General features: G+C 39.0%; 1 protein-coding gene across 1 annotated transcript in view; it reads left to right on the top strand.

Annotated features, from left to right (window-relative positions):
- Nucleotides 1-1,294: 1,294 nt before the first annotated feature.
- The window catches only part of LOC117414884 (RNA-binding protein Nova-1-like), a 37,318-nt gene continuing 17,770 nt past the window's right edge, over nucleotides 1,295-20,842 (top strand). Inside the window, exons 1-2 of the mRNA XM_034024724.3 lie at nucleotides 1,295-2,189; nucleotides 10,392-10,535. Coding sequence (XP_033880615.1) covers nucleotides 2,027-2,189; nucleotides 10,392-10,535 — 307 coding nt within the window. The 5' untranslated portion in view covers nucleotides 1,295-2,026. The remainder of the gene's footprint in view (nucleotides 2,190-10,391; nucleotides 10,536-20,842) is intronic.

Here is a 20,842-nt window from a genome sequence, read left to right as displayed (position 1 = left end):
CAAAATTCGTTAATTCTGATGGAAAACATTTGGCCGTAGCTGTAGATCTTGGATTATTAAAATTGTAGACGCCGCATTGGGAACAATAAGTGGTAGGCCTAGTATAAAGATCTTCCATGAACAGAGGTGTCCTCCCCGACTTTATTTAATATTTAATAGTAAAATTATGAAAGTGAGTTGTCATATCCAATCCATATGTATTATTACCATACACACTGCCAACCAATTTAAGCCAGAAACGTTGTCTGATCAGCTCAGATCCCAGGACTACCCGCTATTTCAGCTGTGGGTTAACAATTAGCAGGGGGTGTGTGAGGGGGGTTCTAAAATGGAGGCCCTGCTTGCAGAAAGATCACTGTGAGCTAACGGGAAGCCTGCCGCTCGTGTGTAGTACGCAGTCAGCACCATGTCACCTTGACGGAAATTTAAAGGAACATACAAGAGGAGCAGCTACGCTACTGCACACAACACAGGGTGCCTCAAAAGCAACGACTTATCATCCACTCAGCTTTCATACAAGCCACGCGTGGTTTCTAAAATGGCTTTGCAATTTTAAAACAACCCTTAAAGCAGGTTGTTGCATTATAACCCTGCTTTGATAACAGTAACAGCTCGGGTGTTGCCTGCGGTGTTATCTAACAAAGACAAGAGTTGTTTTGTTATAGCGGGTTTAGAAGATCGGAGGTAGATTGTAATCCCGGGACGTTGTTGGCAGTCCAGTTTGATTACATGACCATTTTGGATACACACACTCTGTGCCACCGAAGCATGAGTATGCTGCGCTTGCAGCAGGAGGGGGTTACAATGGCTTTGTGGTTATTTAGGGAAAACTGCTGCAAAAGGTCCTCACTTTCTGGTACACCGCACATTGCAAGTCGTATAGTGAGCACACATACACACACGCGCTGTAGCCGACGTACCATAGTCAGTGCTGTCTGAAATGGCGATTTATTATATCGTACATCCTAGTTATTTTCATTTTTCCACCCTTTTGAAAACGACGCCATCGACAGGATAAACACATTGCCTTGGCGTTACTAACTAAATGATAATTTTAACTACTGTTAATCTATTTCCTGAACGAGACTGCATTGTGCAATGCAAATATAGAATTAAACTCCCAAGACACGCGTTAGAACAAGTCTTGTGTTTATTTGCGATGCATGTCATGTGATCGAAGAAAAATTCAACCACCACTCTCGCCGAGGATTGTCAATTTTGACCAATAGCTGCCCGGCAGGGGCGTGCTCTGGTCTCATGTGACTGAGATGCTTGAGGCTCCCCATGACGTCACCGTGTACCCTGCGCCTCTGCAAACAGTCCAGGGATGCTGTGGACAGCGACGTAGCATCTTTTGTAGCGCCGTAAACTGGCACAACAAACCGGGACATCTTTCCAGACATTTTTTTTTTCACGTTTTCTGCATCCTTTCCCGTACAGACCTTCCTCAACTCGTCCCTGTGTTTTAACTCCACCGGCTTTTGAGAGATTTATATTTTGAGTGTCGACAAAAAAAAGACAAATATCCACTTTTGTTTCAGTTGTTGGTATTGTGATTTTTTTTTTCTTTTCGTAAACGTCATTTATATGGTATTTATTTATTTTTGTTCTTGAATCCCAAACGATAATTTTTTTTTGTGGAACCTTATTTCTGGGTTTATATAAATATATAACTATGTTTTTGTTTTATGTATGCACATATTAGAATAATATTCGTTTACGTGCAGGAAAGGAAACAGCTAGAATCTCATTCATTGGGTTGGTTTCTGTGACGTTCAGTCAAGACAAGGCGAGCATTTGCTTGCATCAAATTCTGGCAGGCGTCTATACACAGACCGGCTTATTTTTTGCAGTTAAATACCTTTTTTTTTTAAAGACATAAACGGCAGTTTTAAGAAGATAAATTGCGTTTTTTGGGGGGTTGTGTCACCTTTTAGTTGTTGTTTTAAACCAAACACATCAACCCTGTGCACACCGGCGACCTGCTTTATCATATTTCTTGGATACGGTCTCAAGCGAAACTCGCATGAAAATGATGACTGGAGGCGCAGTGCACCAAAACGGGATATTTTCCAATGCTCACCATCACAACCAGCAACCACACATGGAGTCGGACCCGCCGGACTCTCGCAAGAGGCCGCTGGAGACCCCGACTGAAGCGAGCAGCACCAAGCGGACCAACACCGGAGGTAAGGCGGGGACGGGGGAGAGTGCGTTCGCCAAGGTAACGGGCTCTTTCTCCGGTGTCCTGTTAGTCTGGCATGACTTTGTCTTAACTGACTATGAATCAACGATCCCTGTACGATCATTTTTCTCGGTTCCCGCAGCCGTTTTAAATGGATATACAGATGCATTATCAAATACACGAGGCGTGGAAACGTATTATTATTATTATTATTATTATTATTATTATTATTATTATTATTATTATTATTATTATAACAGGTCGTTTATAAATTCTAAGGCTTTTAAGTACGCGCATCCTGGCGCATGACCCCAGTATACCTGCTGCGTTGCAAATATGAGTCATAAACAGAGATCCCAAAATGGACAGCTGAAGAAGATATCACGGAACTTAAGAAACAACAGTTCCCAAGACGCAGAGTTAAGGTTGCAGTAAGGCGATAGTAAGTATAACGTTATGTAAACACGCGGTGCAGTTTTATACTCGAAATTCGAGCTATCGAAACCAAACCAGCAATGCCAGAGCGTGTTCTTGCATTAACACATTCTCAACGAGTTCTGCTTATTGTCCGGTTAATTTAACGTCATTTGACGTAGAGTATAGTGACATATAGTGACATCTCTGCTTTCGCGTTCCATACAACCAGACACACTCGTATACTCATTATCTATAGATGATACTATTTGTACTACAGTAGTTCAGTGTTTTCCGTGATAGAATATATCGTAACACGCATATTTTATCATATTTTTGTTATACAGTGTACGCCAAAATGGTGCTTGATTAAGGAAAGCACACGAATTGTGATAATAAAAAAAAATCTACTACTACTACTACGACTACGACTACTGTAAGAATAATAATATTAATAAACAAAACAGTTCTGAAAAAAAAAAAAGTTTTGCATAGACAGACATTTTTTGGTGGGAGGGTCTGTTTATTAAAAAATACCAGTATATATTTTTTATTCTAAAGAAAGCAATAGGGGGGAAATATAAATCAAAATGAATGTTTTTTTTTTTTTTATGATAACATTTTTTTTCTTTTCTGGTCATTAGACGTGCCACGACACTAGAATAGCAAAAGACCTGCAATAGCGATGATTGGTATATTCTGTGACAGCAATACAGCGATTGCAAAGCAAATCGCTGTTCAATAGGAAGACCGAAAACACCTAGTCAATAGAAAAAATATATTGCACGGAACAATACCCCGTTAGGATTCTCAATTATTATTATTATTATTATTATTATTATTATTATTATTATTATTATTATTATTATTATTATTATTATTAATAATAATAATAATAATAATAATAATAATAAACCATTATCGAGGGGAATTGCACTTTGTGTACATAGAAATTGCATAATAATGTTTAATATTTCTATAGACATGGAAAATGCGGTATTTAGTATTGTATTGTAAGTAAAATCAGCTTTCTGGTTGGATCAGGAACAAAGTAAACAGATAATACTAATATTAGAAACTAACAGCCATTGCCAATGCAAAATAAAAAAAGAAAGAAAGCATTACATTGATATTTTCTTTCTACACAGTTGAACAAGGGCTTTAGTCTGAAAATATCCAGAAATATTTTTAAATCATTTAAACCTTTTGTTTAGAGAGAGAGAGAGAGAGAGAGAGAGAGAGAGAGAGAGAGAGAAAGAGAGAGAGAGAGAGAGATCATACTGGATGCTGTACCTTAAAGCAAACCCCTTTTATTGTGTACCACACATAAAAGCCAATCCCACTGGGTTACCATTATAATCCCAGTCCATTACCCTGAAGGAAACCTAGTTAGCCAAACCATTAACCGACCACTTCAGCGATGGCAAAACATCGGGAACAAATATGGCACAGTGGTGCTGACGCTGTCTGTATGATCCACACATCCTACCACCATTGCACAGTATAGATCACTAGTATATTGGTTATGCATGAAAATAAAAACTCTGTGCGGTGCTGTACTACCAATGGCGTATCATTATAGCTTCCCTTGCACCACCATCAGCACCATAGTATGCAACCGTTGCTTAGCCATTGTAGACGTATTGCTGCATTGTCGATGAGGATAAAGGAAATCAGCGATACGATTCCTACCCTCCACCCCTGTATAAATATTAAAACACTGCGTCAAAAAAGTGTATCACCGGGCTGATTGTTAAGCACAGGGCAGGGTGTGATGAAAGAGCGGTTTGATTGCAGGTAAATCGATGGTTATGAATAATGCAGCCGAGCAGTGGGCTTGCAGGAGAGGTGAGCTGGGAGCAGCGCTGATGAATATAGATGGAGTCGTGGCTTTAGACTCTCAGGCCAGCCCGCTGTCAAAGCAGGGGGTTCACTCTACTGCAGGCCTTGGTTATTTACCGTCTGCATGGAGCGATTCTAACATTCTGACATTCTCTGGACCAAGCTGTCTTAGTGCGCTTTTAAAAAGAATTGGATCAATCACTTAGTTATATATTATTACAATTGCTTCACTAAAATAGTACTACAATCTGACTGTTTTGCCTAAATACATTATGGATATTAAATTATATATACACTATACTACAGAGAAACCAAAATCAGCTCTATGTCCAAGATCCAACAGGATACTCACCAATCACTGGAAACACTTAATGAAGAAGAAAAGTATTTGATGACTCACTTCTTTAATAATTAGCTACAACATTTCAGCTTCCGCCCTGTAACTGTCAGCCTTTTTAATGTCATTTTATAGATACACAGGGTCAAAAAAAATAGCATCTGTTCTGAAATATGATCAGATAAACACACTTGTCATTTCAGGTACAAAGTAGGTTAAAAAGTAGGTGTAAACTTTAGTGTTTGCGCAGTAGTAAATGCATTATTTTTATATTCAATATTTTTCAATCTTCTCTCTCTCTCTCTCTCTATATATATATATATATATATATATATATATATATATATATATATATATATACTATATATATATATATATATTGCAAACTTCTAGTACACAAGAATGTTTAAGTAGTTTATCTACAACAACATTACAGTTACTACAACGAGAAAACACCCCTGATACAAAAAAAAAATGAAATTGGTGTATAGCCAATAAACACCAAAAAAACACAGGAAAAACACTGGAAATGGCTATTTAATTCACATTGACTTCTCTCCTTCCCCATTTAAAAAAAAAAAAATTACTACAAAAAAAAACAAAAAACTATGTTTCCCAGTGCTGCTGGGCTTCCCGCCCTCCTGGCTTGTATATGTCATTGATTCGTTCTGAATACTTTAAACCCGCCCCAACTACTGAGTGGCAGCACAGTCCTACATTTCTATTGGAGACTCCGCTTGCGAGATTAAAAACGAGATTACAATTAGGCTTGTTTGCAGAATTTAAATTAGGTAGAATAAATAACAGAATTGCAAATTGTGACAAAATGTAAAAAAAAAAAAAAAAAAAAGCCTTGACATATAAAAAACCCAGAAGACAGCAAAGGAAAGAAGGGTCAATTTAGGTGTGCAAGTACTGTCGAGTTACTGTACATAATGTGACAGAAAAACAATAAAAGCAATGGGACCGAAAACAATAATTTCATACAGTATGTAAAAAAGCAAAAGCCCCGAAAAAAAAAAAAATTACATAGAAATCGAAAATAACTAAAAATAAGCAAAAATGAAATTAATAAAAAAACGAAAAAAAAACAGAAGCCCTAAATATAATATAGTGCAGGAGCAAATATTCAAATATTCAAACAAATATTGCTTGAAATGTATTTGGAGACAAAAAAAAAATACCTTTTGAAAATCTTAAAATTAGTCACAATAACAGTTACATTTATAAATGGCTGATGGGACACATTTCGCTTTTTTTAATACAAGTGCATGGCAGAGGAAACTTAAATCTCAAATGCATAACAATAATAATAATAATAATAATAATAATAATAATAATAATAATAATAATAATAATAATAATAATATGAATAATAATATGAATAATAATAATATGAATAAGGCTATTAATATGTATATAGGGTTTAAATGATAAAACTATTCTTACGCTGTCTAGTCATTGAGTTCAAACTGAACAGCATAGAGACCACAAATAATAATAATAATAATAATAATAATAATAATAATAATAATAATAATAATAATAATAATAATGTTCCTTGTTGCAGCCCCATCTGTTCTTTGCGAGACCCTCTTTTTGAAAGTCACTCTGTCCCCAGAAGAAGGTAATTACCCTTGGCCAGGTTGTATGATTGATCACTGCAGTATAATAATATAAAGCTGGCAGGCAGGTTCAGCACTGGGGAGCACTGTGGAGCGGTCTGAGTACTGCAGCAATGTCCTTTATAGTTAATGATATACTGTAATGTACTGTAATATTATATTACTGTGTGCTGTTACTCAGACAAATATTCAAACACAGCTCGATACATTCAGATTTTTTCCTATATCAGAAACATTTTTGGGTACCATTCTACTTGTGAGATGTCTTGCTCATTAAAATGTGTCACATATTTTTAAAGAGGAGACAATTATCTATTCAGGGATACCGTGATATTTAGCAAAGAAGACTATGCGGTGATCTGATTCAAGCATTCAAAATTCTAAAAGGTATTGACAATGTCGACCCAGGGGATTTTTTCAACCTGAAAAAAGAAACAAGGACCAGGGGTCACAAATGGAGATTAGATAAAGGCGCATTCAGAATAGAAAATAGGAGGCACTTTTTTACACAGAGAATTGTGAGGGTCTGGAACCAACTCCCCAGTAATGTTGTTGAAGCTGACACCCTGGGATCCTTCAAGAAGCTGCTTGATGAGATTCTGGGATCAATAAGCTACTAACAACCAAACGAGCAAGATGGGCTGAATGGCCTCCTCTCGTCTGTAACCTTTCTTATGTTCTTCTTATGTTCTTATGTAAGTAAGGGGTCTGAGTGAGGAAAAATGGGCAACACAATCCTCACCCCAAGTCTTGCTGTAAATCATTTGTTGTTGCCAGGATTTGTGCCTGTACTGTATTTTTACATTTATGTATTTTAAAAATAAACAGTTTTAGAAGTTATACTGTGATTTCCATTGCGACGATAACACCAAAAGCAGCAGAATGCAGAATTTCTTACCCCTGATACAAAAAAATATATATTTTTAAAAACATAAACCCTATGGGAAAATTCCGGGCAAATTGCCCCCACCACAGTAAAGGTATTCCATTCAATTTGCCCACACTACCGTTCTCCCTGCCTCCCTCCCTCTAATCCATACCGACCTTCTAACCCACCTCACATCTGCACGTTGACAAGCAGCTGAAGTGTACCATGTGACCTGATATCTATAAAAAGGCACATTTTTTGCTCCAGTGCGGATTCTGCACGTCTGGCGGATTCTGCAACGCAGAGGGAATAAGAAAAAGGTTGTTTCCACAGGCTGTCAACAGCTCGCTGTAGAAAACAGGCTTATGGATTGAATTGCAGGCACTTCAACTTGAGTACGGGAGTCAACTCCACCAGCACAACAAAACGTTGAAACTGTGCTTATCCGAACCCTGGCTCTGTACGCCTCTGTTATCCAAACAGAGCCTCGGTAACCTGGCCTGTTGTGTGCTGTGCTCTTCTGCTCCGCTGTCGTAGAAACACGCCAACCTCCCTTCAAACGAGAGAGTATAAGAGCCCCCCTTTCTCTTCTCTGCTCTACCAGCACAGAGCAGAGGGAGGCTGTTTAAAGAGTATAAGAGCCTCTCTTTCTCTGCTCCACCAGCACAGAGCAGAGGGAGGCTGTTTAAAGAATATAAGAGCCTCTCTTTCTCTGCTCCACCAGCACGTAGCAGAGGGAGGCTGTTCAGAGAGTATAAGAGCCTATCTTTCTCTGCTCCACCAGCACAGAGCAGAGTGGGGTCTACTGAGGGGTTACTGTAAGCAGCATTAAGTTCTTTCATTGCAGCCCCCTTTGCGGTCTGGTACAGTGTTGATTTAAACAGTGGGCTCCGAAGTGGCGTGGCGGGGAGTGAGTCAGCTGTGCCAGGTATGCACTCCCCAGATTTAGCAGGAACTCAAAGGAAAAGCTGTTGAGGACGGCGGGGTTTCAGGACGGCGTTTAATGAGATTAAAACAAGTTGAGTGGTTTAATGAAAGATTAAAAAGAGTAGTCTGAGATGTAATAATCACTCCCCAACTGCATACATGCCAAAGGAATGCTACGTTCAGCTGGGTTGCTGTGTGCAGAACAATCCCACTTCACTGCTCTTGTCCTGCGATGGTACAAGAGATACCCACGCTGTTTCAGCCATTGACAGGCTCATGCTACGGGTAGAAGCGTCACTTTTTTCTGAGGGGTGGTTTAGACAAATAGCAGTAGTATTTTAAAAGCATGTCTCCTGGGCCTTGCCAAGGATTTTTTTTAAATTTATTTATTTATTTTTTTTAATGTCAGTGACATAAGACCACATGAGCTAAAATGACCCGATTTGTATAGATTAGCCCTAATTAGCCCTTTTTATTAATTTCTTAGCAGACATCCTTATTCAGGGCGACTTACAATTGTTACAAGATATCACATTATTTTTACATACAATTACCCATTTATACAGTTGGGTTTTTACTGGAGCAATCTAGGTAAAGTACCTTGCTCAAGGGTACAGCAGCATTGTCCCCCACCTGGGATTGAACCCACGACCCTCTGGCCAAGAGTCCAGAACCCTAACCACTACTCCACACTGCTGCCCTACTTATAAAAGTGTCCTGTAGTAAATTCAGAGTAAAGTGTTTAAAGCACAGTGAAAGCACAGTAAAGCAGAACAGGCGAGCAGTGCCCAAATTCCGATCCAAGCACCTTATCACAGACTGATTTAAAAAAAAAAAAAAAAAACAATGACACAGTATTTGAGTAACCAATCAGGGATTGTTTAAAAAAAAACAAAAACAAAAAACATCAGGGTTTTGAAGCTGGAAAGCTAATTTTCAGAAGAACGCGATAATTTTGACGCTATAAATAAATAAATAAATAATAATTTGGCTGATCCTACTGTTATATCTTGACAGTTTGATGCTGTTGCTACTCAAACGGCCTCGTTTTTCTATCACCTTGAGGTATCTTCTCCTTTGATAAGCGGCGCCCCATTTCCTTGTTTTTTTTTTCACTTCCCTATTCTGGCCTGTGAATAGCTAACTTGAAATCTGCAACTGTTTAATAGCTGCTAACAATTAAAAAGGTCTAATTAAGCAAATTATCAGTTCAATTAAGGGTCTAGTTAAGTCATTGAGAGCTCAGTTGGAATGAAAACCAGCAGACACAGGGGGTCCCCAGGACCAGAGTTGAAAACCACTGCTCAGAGACAACAGGGTCGAAGCATTTTGCTTGGGTTCTATTGCAATGATCTAAACTTTACCAGATCCTGTTTTTAAATGTTAGTATTTTATTGTTTCCATGAAAATAACATGAATAAATGATTGTCTGCTAGCGTGCAATAAACTAATCACAAATATCAGTCAGTGAGCACATAGACAAGCTGTGGTATCAGCAAGTGGTTAAAAAGAAAGGCTGGATTAACGTTCAGTTAAATAAATGCATACATAAGTAATGATATGAAAGAAGAATATGTTTGAGTAGCTCATGTATAATATTTTAATCAAAATCCATGTGGAGGCTGTATTGCATGTTTCTGTGAATTCCAAAGTATTTTGTAAAAATTCTGTTTTAGAAAAGGTGCCTGATCTCAATACGCTCTGTGCTCAATATTAATCCAGCTGGGAATTTATTGACCCATTTGTCGTTCCTATATTTAATAAAAGTACAGTGAAATGAGATTAATGAAAAAAGGGTTTCTAGAAGTTTCTAATTTTATTTTAATGTCTGAAGATTCCGTATTCTGTATAGCAACAGTACTGGCTCATAGATTGAGCTGGTGTCTCTCATTATCTGTTCGCTCTGTTTTGAGCAGATCAGCTTTGACCAAATTGCACGAGATCTCTCCCGCAATAAGAGACACCTCTCTTATTTCCTCTTTTACTAAAGCTAACCATTTCTCTGTGTAACAGGCAGTGCTGTGGGACAGATTCTGTGCCTTTGCAGATTCTGTCCCCTGTCAGTGAGATGAGAGGAGGTTAAAAGCTCTATAGCCATGAATGTCGGTTCATGCCCAGCCCCCACCCCCCGTTATCAGCTTTGATTTCCTCCCCCGCCCCCCTGACTCTCTCTTGGTTTCTCCCATGCTCCAGAGGAGGGTGAATACTTCCTGAAGGTGCTGATCCCCAGCTACGCGGCCGGGTCCATTATCGGCAAGGGGGGGCAGACCATCGTCCAGCTGCAGAAGGAGACAGGAGCCACCATCAAACTCTCCAAATCCAAAGACTTCTACCCAGGTAAGAGAGACTCCCATTGCATAGCACTGCTCCATTCCTGGTTTTACTACAAGTTTAATGAGACACACCTGGGGTTAACGAAGCTGGTAGTAAAGCCTGGAATGGGTGACACTGCTGTCTTATTTACATCCCTGGTCTGTCATTGTGAACAGGGCTGGTCTATATGTGTCTCTGTGTCTCTGTACAGGGATAGATGTAAGACTCCTGTTGCATAGCAAGTTTGATCCATTCCTGGTTTCACTAACAGTTTAATGAGACACACCTGAGCTAAGGAACTGAAGCCAATTTCTTGGTGTTTTCCTACCCCACAGCGATGATAAAGCTCAATTTTCTACATGTTGAGCCCTGACTGTATTTATTGTATGTTGATAAGTATTCGGTGGCGACCTCTAATCAAGTTGAGATTTCTCGCGCGCTATCGACATGATTAGAGGGAGCAACTGAACACTTACAAACATACAATACACAATACCATTTAAACATGTGATAATATATATATATATATATATATATATATATATATATATATATATATATAATGTCAAATGTGATTACAATAGCAAAACTGGGACAATTGAACAATTGTACTGTTTCTGACTGGGACAAAAAAAATGAAGTCAGAAAACTGTCCTGAGGCATGCATTGGACAGCTCTAATACCCCAGAATGAAGTCAGGCTTTTCTAGTGACGCCTTACCGTGAATGACGACAGGTAGAACGTTTTTTTTTGTTTTTTTCTTTTGCACGCAACTTTGATTTTGTGCTTGTTATGTCTGGTCTTCCTTGATCTCTAATGGCGCCCCCACTGAATCATGGGAGAACCCCTAAGCTTTATCTTAATCCTGCGGTGGGATTGCGTGGTTCGGTATTTAATACCCAGCCGAGGCCTTTGGGAATTATAAACATTACTGATTTCCCCCTGTGCTAAGCTGCTTAGTGCTCAAGCTTTTTGAACAAAAGATTAAAATCTGTAATATTATATAGAACTTGTGGACCTAAAAAATGTTCTGCTGTTGTTAATGTGTTTTTTTGTTCATATTTTGATGGGATATAGCAAATATGTAAGATGGTTTATTTGAAAATTCTCTGCTAACACACAACTTTCCAGTATTGATACTGCTGTGCCTCGCACATGGAATTTTATAACATAGTATAAACTCCCCTTCCAGTTTAGGCTGAGAATATTCAACCTTTATTTAATCAGGAAAGTCCCGTTGAAATTGAAATCTCTTCTTCAAGGGAGACCTGATCAAGAAGGAGCCATATAATAATAAAAAAAAAAAAAACACAAATTCAAATGAGCGCAACCAATACAAACAAGCTAATCAAATTACAAGAAACAATTTAGGAGCATCCGCCAAAACAAAAGCATGTCACAGCTAGATAGATGTCCATTTGTTGTTTGAACTCCTTCAAAGGTATCCAGTCAGTACATTTCAGATCTTCCTGAAGTTTATTCCAAGACGATGTAGCTAGAAAGCTGAATGCCTTTTTTTTCCAAATTCCGTACGAATCCTAGGCACTGAAAAAATAGACTGAGATCTAAGATTACAAGTACTACATGAGGTAATTCGCAATTTATTAATATCCTTTATTAAGTTAACTTTGTATAGTTTTCAGTCATCACACCCCGATCACTTTTGAAGAGGAATAAAGCCTTGATAGAGCTCTCAGTAACATGTCTAATCTCTAAGTGCAGCAGGTGCACCAGAATACACCTGGGAACCCCCTCCCCTATGCAACACTGCCCCCAGCAGATATAAGAAATATCACATTGGTCTAATATGGTATTTCTTACTGATTCTAACATCCAGAAATATACATATTATAATGGGCTTGCGAGGTTAGTAAAGCACCAAGGGCCATATGTTCAATGCATTTACTCCAGTCTTTAATCAACTACTATTTTTTGAAAGAGGTAAAACACCTATTCATTTTACAAAACTAAAGCCAAGCTGCTGAGTAGTTTGATCCAAGTTCTCTTCAGCAGCAATTGTGATGCATAGCTCACCTCCTAGTCTCTGGAAGTCACTTTGGATAAAAGCGTCTGCTAAATGACAAAATAGTAATATAAATAAATATAATAATATCTCAAAGCATTGCTGTTAATGAAATCGACTGAGATTTAAAGACTCCACCCACACTTGATAGCCAGCTGTCCAGTGCCCATCCTTCCTGTCAAAGTTGATTAAATGACTGACCGCTCCGTGTGTTATGCAGGAAGACTGGGCACCACCTGCTATTGTGTGTGTGCGTGTGCGTGTGCTTCTGCATGTGCGTGTGTGAGCATGTAAGAAAATTGATCTAAAAGCTTTGGTCTTTTCTGTGACATTGAGCAGATTACGTTTCTAAATTCAACATTGACCATTGAGTTTTTAATAGTCATGGATGGTACAGCACTCTTTTAAGTACAAATTCACAGAGCAGGTAAAATTGAGGGTGTGGGCGACAGCAGCAGTAGCTTTTCTGGAGATGAGATGAAAAATATATTCTTCTCTACCATAGCTCTCTGCCACTACTGCAATGCAGAGCACAATTATTCTACAGTCACCCTGAGGTGCATTATCATAATTGGTTTAATAGTAATAATGAAAACCGCTGTTCCTAAAATAACGTATAAACACAATAAAATATCAATGCAATCTATTTATTAATAACCTTGACAAAGGTTGACGTTTGTTATATCTATTTAAATAGATTTGTTTTGAGTCACAGTGGGGTTTTTGAGAATAATACAGTGTGCAAGTTTATTTGAACACCTCAATATTTATATCCTTTCTATACCTACCTTCATGAAAACCTCTAGTGTGTGAGAATTTCAATTTCCGGTCAGTAATCAGTGATTTAGAAGTCTCTCCAATAGGCAAAGTGATTATCTGCTTTCTTTTAATAGTGAATTGGATGGGATACCAGGTTTATGTTACTTCTGAGAGATATTGTTTTCCAAATATAGTCCAGCACCAGTGAAGAAATAGCTATGTTAAGCTAATCCACTGTAGCGGTATATAATTATGTTCTTATATTCTTATATTAAAAGCTGTATGCAATTCTAACAGTGGAGTTTAAAAGAACCAGTGCAGTATCATGATATAAACTATTACAATATAATATAATTATTTTTGTATCTATGTAATGTTATCCAATTTTATACAGTATTTGAAATGGCCTTTCTAGTAAAACTATACATAAATGCAGTATAACGCAGTAGTCATTTAGTGTACTGGCCTTGATTTGTGTGTCAAAGCTATTATTTTTCTTTTGGTGCTAAACACTGGACCTAACAAAGACTTTTCCAGCTGCAAGCTACGCAATGTGTTTGTCGTCTGCGTCATTTTTTTTTTCCCAGCAGTTCTTGTTTTCCTGATGTAAGCGCCTCCTTGCCTCGAATCAATCAGACAATCGAACGATCAGCGTCCGTGCGAGCGAGCGAGCGTTTTAATAACAGAAGCCTCACCCCCCCTCCCCCCCCTCTTCTGATGGCGAATCTATAAGGTTCTGATAGAACTAATAAATACAGGGCGTTTGAGTGCTAGAGGAAAGGACACAGTTAGTGGAACAATGGGGTGAGGTCCTGTACTCTCAATGACAATGGAGTCTTTGACATTGTGACCTCATCATTGTGGAGGGAGGTGTACCATCTGCGGAGGGGGGGGTGGGGGGGGGGTTCTATAGACAGCCCACCTAATAATATCAATCTTAAAGCCATCCACAATGCTTTTACTGTACACTGTTATAGTGTTAAAGATGAAGTTGTAATTTCGAAGTATTTTTATTGCAGTTAGTAAGATTTACTAAAAGATTGCCTGGGTTATCATTGTACTGCTGTTAAGAAAACTGTAGTGGATATTTAATCCCTATCTTTAGGACTTGCAATTTATTGCCCAGTGAACAATTAGCACCAAACATGAGATAAATATGCTCAAATGCATATGAAATATGAGCTCAAATGGCAGTCTAATGATAGATTATTTATTTATTTCTTAGCAGACGCCCTTATCCAGGGCGACTTACAATTGTTACAAGATATCACATTATTTTTTACATACAATTATCCATTTATACAGTTGGGTTTTTACTGGAGCAATCTAGGTAAAGTACCATGCTCAAGGGTACAGAACCCACAACCCTCCGGTCAAGAGTCCTGAGCCCTAACCACTACTCCACACTGCTGCTCAGATACACGCATAACCCTTTGATGCATTTAATATCGAAAAATAGCTGAAGTAGTTTTGGACATGATAAATATATTTTTAATTGAAAATGTTTTCAAATTGCCATGGTTTTATATAGGGGAAAAAACCAGCAGCCCTGTATGAAGACTAGAAGATAGTTTTTGTATCCGTCCCCATATGAGGTCGCCATGGGTTAAACCAGATTGTTGTGTAAGAGGCTGAATGCAGAGAAGCAATCACGGAACGCTAAACTGCAACTTGATTGTATTTGAGATTTCGCAGTTTTCCATGACACCTTGCACACAGTAATAAACAGTTACAGCAGCTACTGTGCAGGGACCGAAAAGCTACAGCAAAATAAGGTATCATACTTCTGTAGTTCATTAAGTTCTTACAATAGGGAACAATATCATTTAGAATTTGATTTTCGACCTGTCAAACGCCTTCTGTAATTGCCCCAGAGGTATTTCAAACCAGAACTCAGCCACACGTGAGGCAGGTTGCACAGAAAGCTTTACCATTAGTCTGCGGGAAAGTGCTCCCTCAATTAGCGATTTTCAATTGCATGGTCCACTGACGTGAAAACACAAGCTGTTACAAGCAACAGTAAAAAAGACAATCGTTTTTTTTTTTTCTTCCACTTCTTATTTCATCAATAACTTTGAAAACGCTCAATCAGAATTTGAAGGCAAAACTATATGATAGAAGTCAAGAGGACAAACATTTGCCTGCTTCAATACAATGAAGTACACTTTGTCTGCTTGACTTAAGTTTCTCATAGCTTTCCTGCTTCAGAATTCAGTTCGGATGGTAGGTGCTTGGTTAGCGGGTGCTTCCATTTCCAGGCAGCTTTCACAAGATATAAAGTGAGGATCATCGGTTCGGGTCCAGAGAACAGACTACAGACCTTCAGCCCAATACATTAGCGATCATGAACGAAAACGCACTTACACCCTATTAACAAGGCAAGTGTTTCTAATTCTCTGTCCAGTCTCTGGGTCCTGATCAATCGATAAGAATCGTTTTGCAATAGTCAAACCCCCTGTCCCTCAGTGCTTGACCCATCCCACAGCTGCCTCCCCTCTAATCCCAATTGAATTGAGAGCTGTTTTGTTCATTAATTTACCCGAAGGCTGACAAAGCCCTCAGCTGTCCAACACACAATCTGCGTCTCACTTTCATTACACCATGATCGGGGGGTGGGGGCTGCTAATTAACTCTCCCTATCAGTACGGAGAGGCATTCGCCCACTGGCATTAGACCCCTGAAACACTTTTAGACCCCTGAAACACAGCAGTTTGTTTGGTTTTAAAAGGAGAGCTGAACGTGCAAGTGGGACATTTTGAAATGTAATTGGTGGCAAAAGCGACCTTGTTTGTATCTGTTCATATAACAGCATGTATGCAGTTCAGGCAGCTCAAATGATTTTGTTATAATAAGAGACACCCAAACACAAAACATATTATTATAAATCACAACAGTAATGCCTGTACTCACAAACTGCTATTAAAACACAAAAAAGTGTTGTTGCTTTTTTAACTTTCGAAATGTGCCATATGTCCTAGGCACATAATCTACAGATGTGGCCAAAAGTTTTGAATCACCCTGTAGTATTAACTAATTTTGCTTCATAAAGTCAAATGAAACCTGCTGAACGATGTTACGTTAAAATATTGAGTTGCATACAGCTTTGTAGTTTTCCATATACTTCACAAAAATAGAAAAAAATTTGACAAATCTAACATGAAATACAGTACTACTATTATGGCTTCCGGCAGATATCATTTTGTTTCTTTTGATTTTTAATAATTATGTCTCCATGCTTAAATTCTAGGTGATGCAAAACTTCCGGCCACAGCTGTACTGGAATACTGAGTGGCTGATGTCTGCTATGTGAATTGTATTCAGACAGCATAAACTAGAGAACTGATTCTACGTGTTATGAAACGAATACTGCTTCAGCGTGTGTTCTTAAAATAATCAGACTCTGTGGATGGCTAGTGTTGCTTGTCAGCCAATACGTCCAGAAGCCATTCTTTTTACTATGGTTGTAGGGCTTGGTGATCTGAATTTTAGGACTGAGACATAATTAAAACATTTACATAATTAAAACCTTTTATTTAACATCATGTAATCAAAGAAGCTACAAAATGATATCGCAAAAGTCTACCGGAAGCCATAATAGTAGTACGGTATTTCATGTTAGATTTCGAAATGTCACATAAGTTAAATAAAAAAAAAAGGCTTGTTGTTGAGTGGACAGGCAGGCAGAGGCTAGTGGAGGATTGTGTTTTCGTTTTCATTTTCTCTTTGCTTTCGGACCAGCTGTGCCTGGCCTCTCTCCACTCTCTCCTCCGCTCTCTCTCCTCCTCCTTCGATTCTCGAGGTCTTCTGTTACTCCGAGGTTGTTGTGAGGGGTGAGAGATCAAATAAAGATCCATTCTTCTGAAAAAACAAACAAACACACGCTGCTCTCCCGACGCGCCCTGGGAGGGGGAGGGCTGAGCCAGGAAAGGATTTGATTCCAAAACAGTTTCATTTGGAAACAAAACATCCTGCCCAGCGCAGCCTTGTCATCTGGGCAGTCGTGAGTCTGCGTGGCTCAGTGGTACAAGAGGAGAGGGAGGCAGGGTGCGTGGCCTAGGGGTTAGAGCTGAGGAGGGACTGGGAGGGAAGCAGTGTGGCTTTAGTGGTTAGAGCTGAGGGACTGGGAGGTACCTACAGTAGTGTTGCCTAGTGGTTACAGCTTAGTAACGGAGGGAGCGAGGCAGTGTGGCGTAGTGGTTAGAGCTGAGGGACTGGGAGGGAGGGAGGGAAGGTGACCCAGAGCGTTAGAGTTGAAGGGCTGGGAGAGGTAGCTTGGTGGTCAAGTAATACATGCCTTGAGATACAGAGTGCTGATAGATCCTAATCGTCGCAAATAGCCAGATGATACCCTTGGAATTTCTTCAGCTTGTGGAAATATTGGCAGATGTCCTCAAAATGTCAACAGCTGACAGCGTTGATATGCAATCGCATATAAGGGAGCCCGTGCACATCGGCCACTTGCTCAAAAGCCTCAATCTTCAGGATACAGCTGCTTCTTGGTTGAATAGACGGACCCAGGCTGTTTGGAAAGCCAGCGCTTACCACTTTCTAATCCACGTGAAGCGAGGAAGAAGGCGGCTTAATGTGTTCCTGACCTTTCTAAAGCTCCTCGAGGGAAAAAACACGCGGTTTTAAAAGATCAAACCAGCCATTAACACCGCCGTCGGAAAATCCCCCCTTCCCCGCGATCGATCGAGTATGAAATCGAGGAACGCAAACCTAATACTTAATTGTCGCAAACAAACCCACAAAACCAGATTGAGTTAGCCAGCCCCACAAACCCAACAACGCAGGACTGGATATTACCAGCAGCCCTTCCTGTTCGAATGGACCCAAAGATAAGCAAACAGCCAGACAGCAACTCGATAACCACAATGGGAAATTAAGTGGCGATAGACTTAAGATGAGGGAAGGAGACACGTCTACACACAGAGTGGTGATGGGTATGAAATGGGCTACCTAGGGTTACCCAGTCAAGTTGTTGAGACAGAATCACTTGGATCCTTTAAGACCCAACTTGAGAAACTTTGTTAGTTTTAAGCTTTAATAATGTATTGATTTTAAGGTATTCTTGTGCTTTTCTTCACATAACAAAAGATATTTGGTGGTGCTAAAAAGAATATCGATTATCAATTATACAAAAATAATAACGATTTCTTTTTTATTCATAAAGATTTTCTTTCTCAGAGTGCTACAATACCAGAATTGCCGGTGTAAATGCAGTGCTGGAGGTTTAAAACAAATCTGGTCGATAGAGAGGGAGAGAGAGAGAGAGACAGAGAGAGACTGCATCTTTTCAGCTGTTTACATGCAGAAGGCCCTGTTGCTGTGGTGATGGCATTATCTCAGCGTTTGAAATCAAGGCTCAATGAAGCTCACGGCTCCAGCTGAGTTTGTTTAATGGGGGAGGGGGGGAGCCTTTATCTAACTGAATGACATCACTAGAAAGAATTCATTATTTCCTTCAAGTCTTTGTTGGTCTCCTTTTTTTAAAAAAACTAGGGGAATGGGGGTTTCTGTGTATTGTATTACTCAGTCTTATAGATTCTAAGCTACAATTATAAGAAAGAAACACTGTCAAGTAAACAAGCATTTTGCCTGTACTGAAGAAGGCCCTAGCGGAATTGTGACTTTTACTTTCTGCTTGAGTCTTGAAGTTATTATTAAATTTTCTTTAGTGTAACCTTTGTTCTTCCTCTTGTTTAGAATCACTTAGTAAATGAGTTCCTGTTGCACCCTTCCCTGGTGCAGAACTCTTTGTCAAGTGGACGCGTTGCAGGGGGGGACAGGTTAATGGTTACCGGATCATCTCAAAAGCCTCTATTCAGTGTCACAGGGTTGCTTTTGACTTTGGAACAACAAGAATACATGAGTTAAGATTTGGGTTCCCAGCTGTCCCTGTTTTCCCTGGATCGTCCTGGTTTTTAGGAAGGTGCCCCGGGATTTCCATATGCCTTCCTGGGATACAAAAATATCTTTTTTTTAAATTTTTTTAAATCGTATCCCGTTTTTGATATTATGCTTCTATTTAGATTATACAGCTATGCTACAATGCCAGTACCGTAAATTGAGCACAAGTTAAATAAACCAAGATAATATTACAGTACTGCAAACGACGCACAATATTAATTGGCTGTCAATTCTATCATAGTAATATTATCAAAGCTACCTATTGATGTCCCAGTTTTTTGTACTTCAGAGGTGGCAGTCCTAGTTAAGATAACTGATGTATTTCACACTCAAACCAGGTTGATCTTTAGGCATGTTCCCATGTTTACACGGGTTCATGTTCTTGTAGTGCATCCCTTTCACTCTGCAGCACTACAGTTGTGACATTCTCTAACTCCACAGCAATCTGTTCCCCTGTTTTTTTTTTCCAGTGAAACAGCCACAGTCTTTCCCAGTAGGCTCATATATGAGTGTTTGTTCTTTTATTAAAGACAACTTGGGTGGCTTGGCAAACAAAAATCACAGCGGAAGAGGGTGCAGACTTTAACTGATTGCAGCCAGGAAGAGTGTTTCACCCTTTCTGTTCTGAAACTGAACGAACCTCCCCTTTCAACACCGCACGCAGACCGCACGCGTTTCCTCCATTCTTTAGCCCTTTCATGAAATATAAAATAAAGGAAATTCCATTGCTTTATATAGGGATAAAATGGCATCCTCATGCATTTGCATTTTCCATGTGTCCCCATATATATATATATAGACTAGAAGAGAGTTTTTTTTTTTTTTATCCATCTCCATACAAGGTCACCATGTATGAAAGGGTTAATTAACTGCTTTTTTTTAAAGGAGAAAAAAATCCTGTTACACAATGAGATCACAAAAATACATTGAGAGGGCTGAAGAGAACTTGAACTATGTAACTTAGCTGTTTAGGTTTCAGTTTCTGTAAAATCAACAGCTGTTATTACCTCCTGCAAATAAATAGGAGTTAATTAAAGACTGGAGTAAACACTGAAGTTTTTGCACTTGAAACACTTTGAAAATGGGGCCTTGTACACATACAACACATTTGTTTAAATAATATTTTTTGCAAAGTAAATGGTCTTGAAATCTAAATGCAATATCAACGTTGTGCACAATGCATTTTTAAACATTCGCTGGCAGTGTGCAACTGTTAAGTTTACTGGAAAAAAAACTATGACGGGCTATTGTTTTCTCTGCCGGCTAGTGAAGAAAATGCGTTTAACAGCCTTGAAGGTAAAACGTTAAGAAGATATGAAAAGTGTTGTCATTCAGAATACAATAATACAATTCTGCTGCTGCTGGGGGCTGAAGGGGACCTCAAACAGATTCCATAGGGGAAGGTGGATAACAAATTCATCAGCCCTTAAAATCAATAGTCACAGAAACAATGACACAGAAACAAGAGTGTGAAGACACTCTCTGTGTAAACTTGAGCAGGGCAACGGAGCAGCAATACTGTCCCTCAAACCTGCACAAAAAACCAAACCGGCTAATGTAAAACCAGTACAAAAAAAAAAATACTGCTAATACTTGTAGAATAATTCTTAATGGAACAGTTTAAACACTTTGGGAATCT

This window comes from Acipenser ruthenus, chromosome 7 (assembly GCF_902713425.1).
Source record: "Acipenser ruthenus chromosome 7, fAciRut3.2 maternal haplotype, whole genome shotgun sequence".
NCBI lineage: Eukaryota > Metazoa > Chordata > Actinopteri > Acipenseriformes > Acipenseridae > Acipenser > Acipenser ruthenus.
The sequence above is the reverse complement of the archived record's forward strand: the minus strand, read 5'-3'. Positions and strand labels throughout refer to the sequence as shown.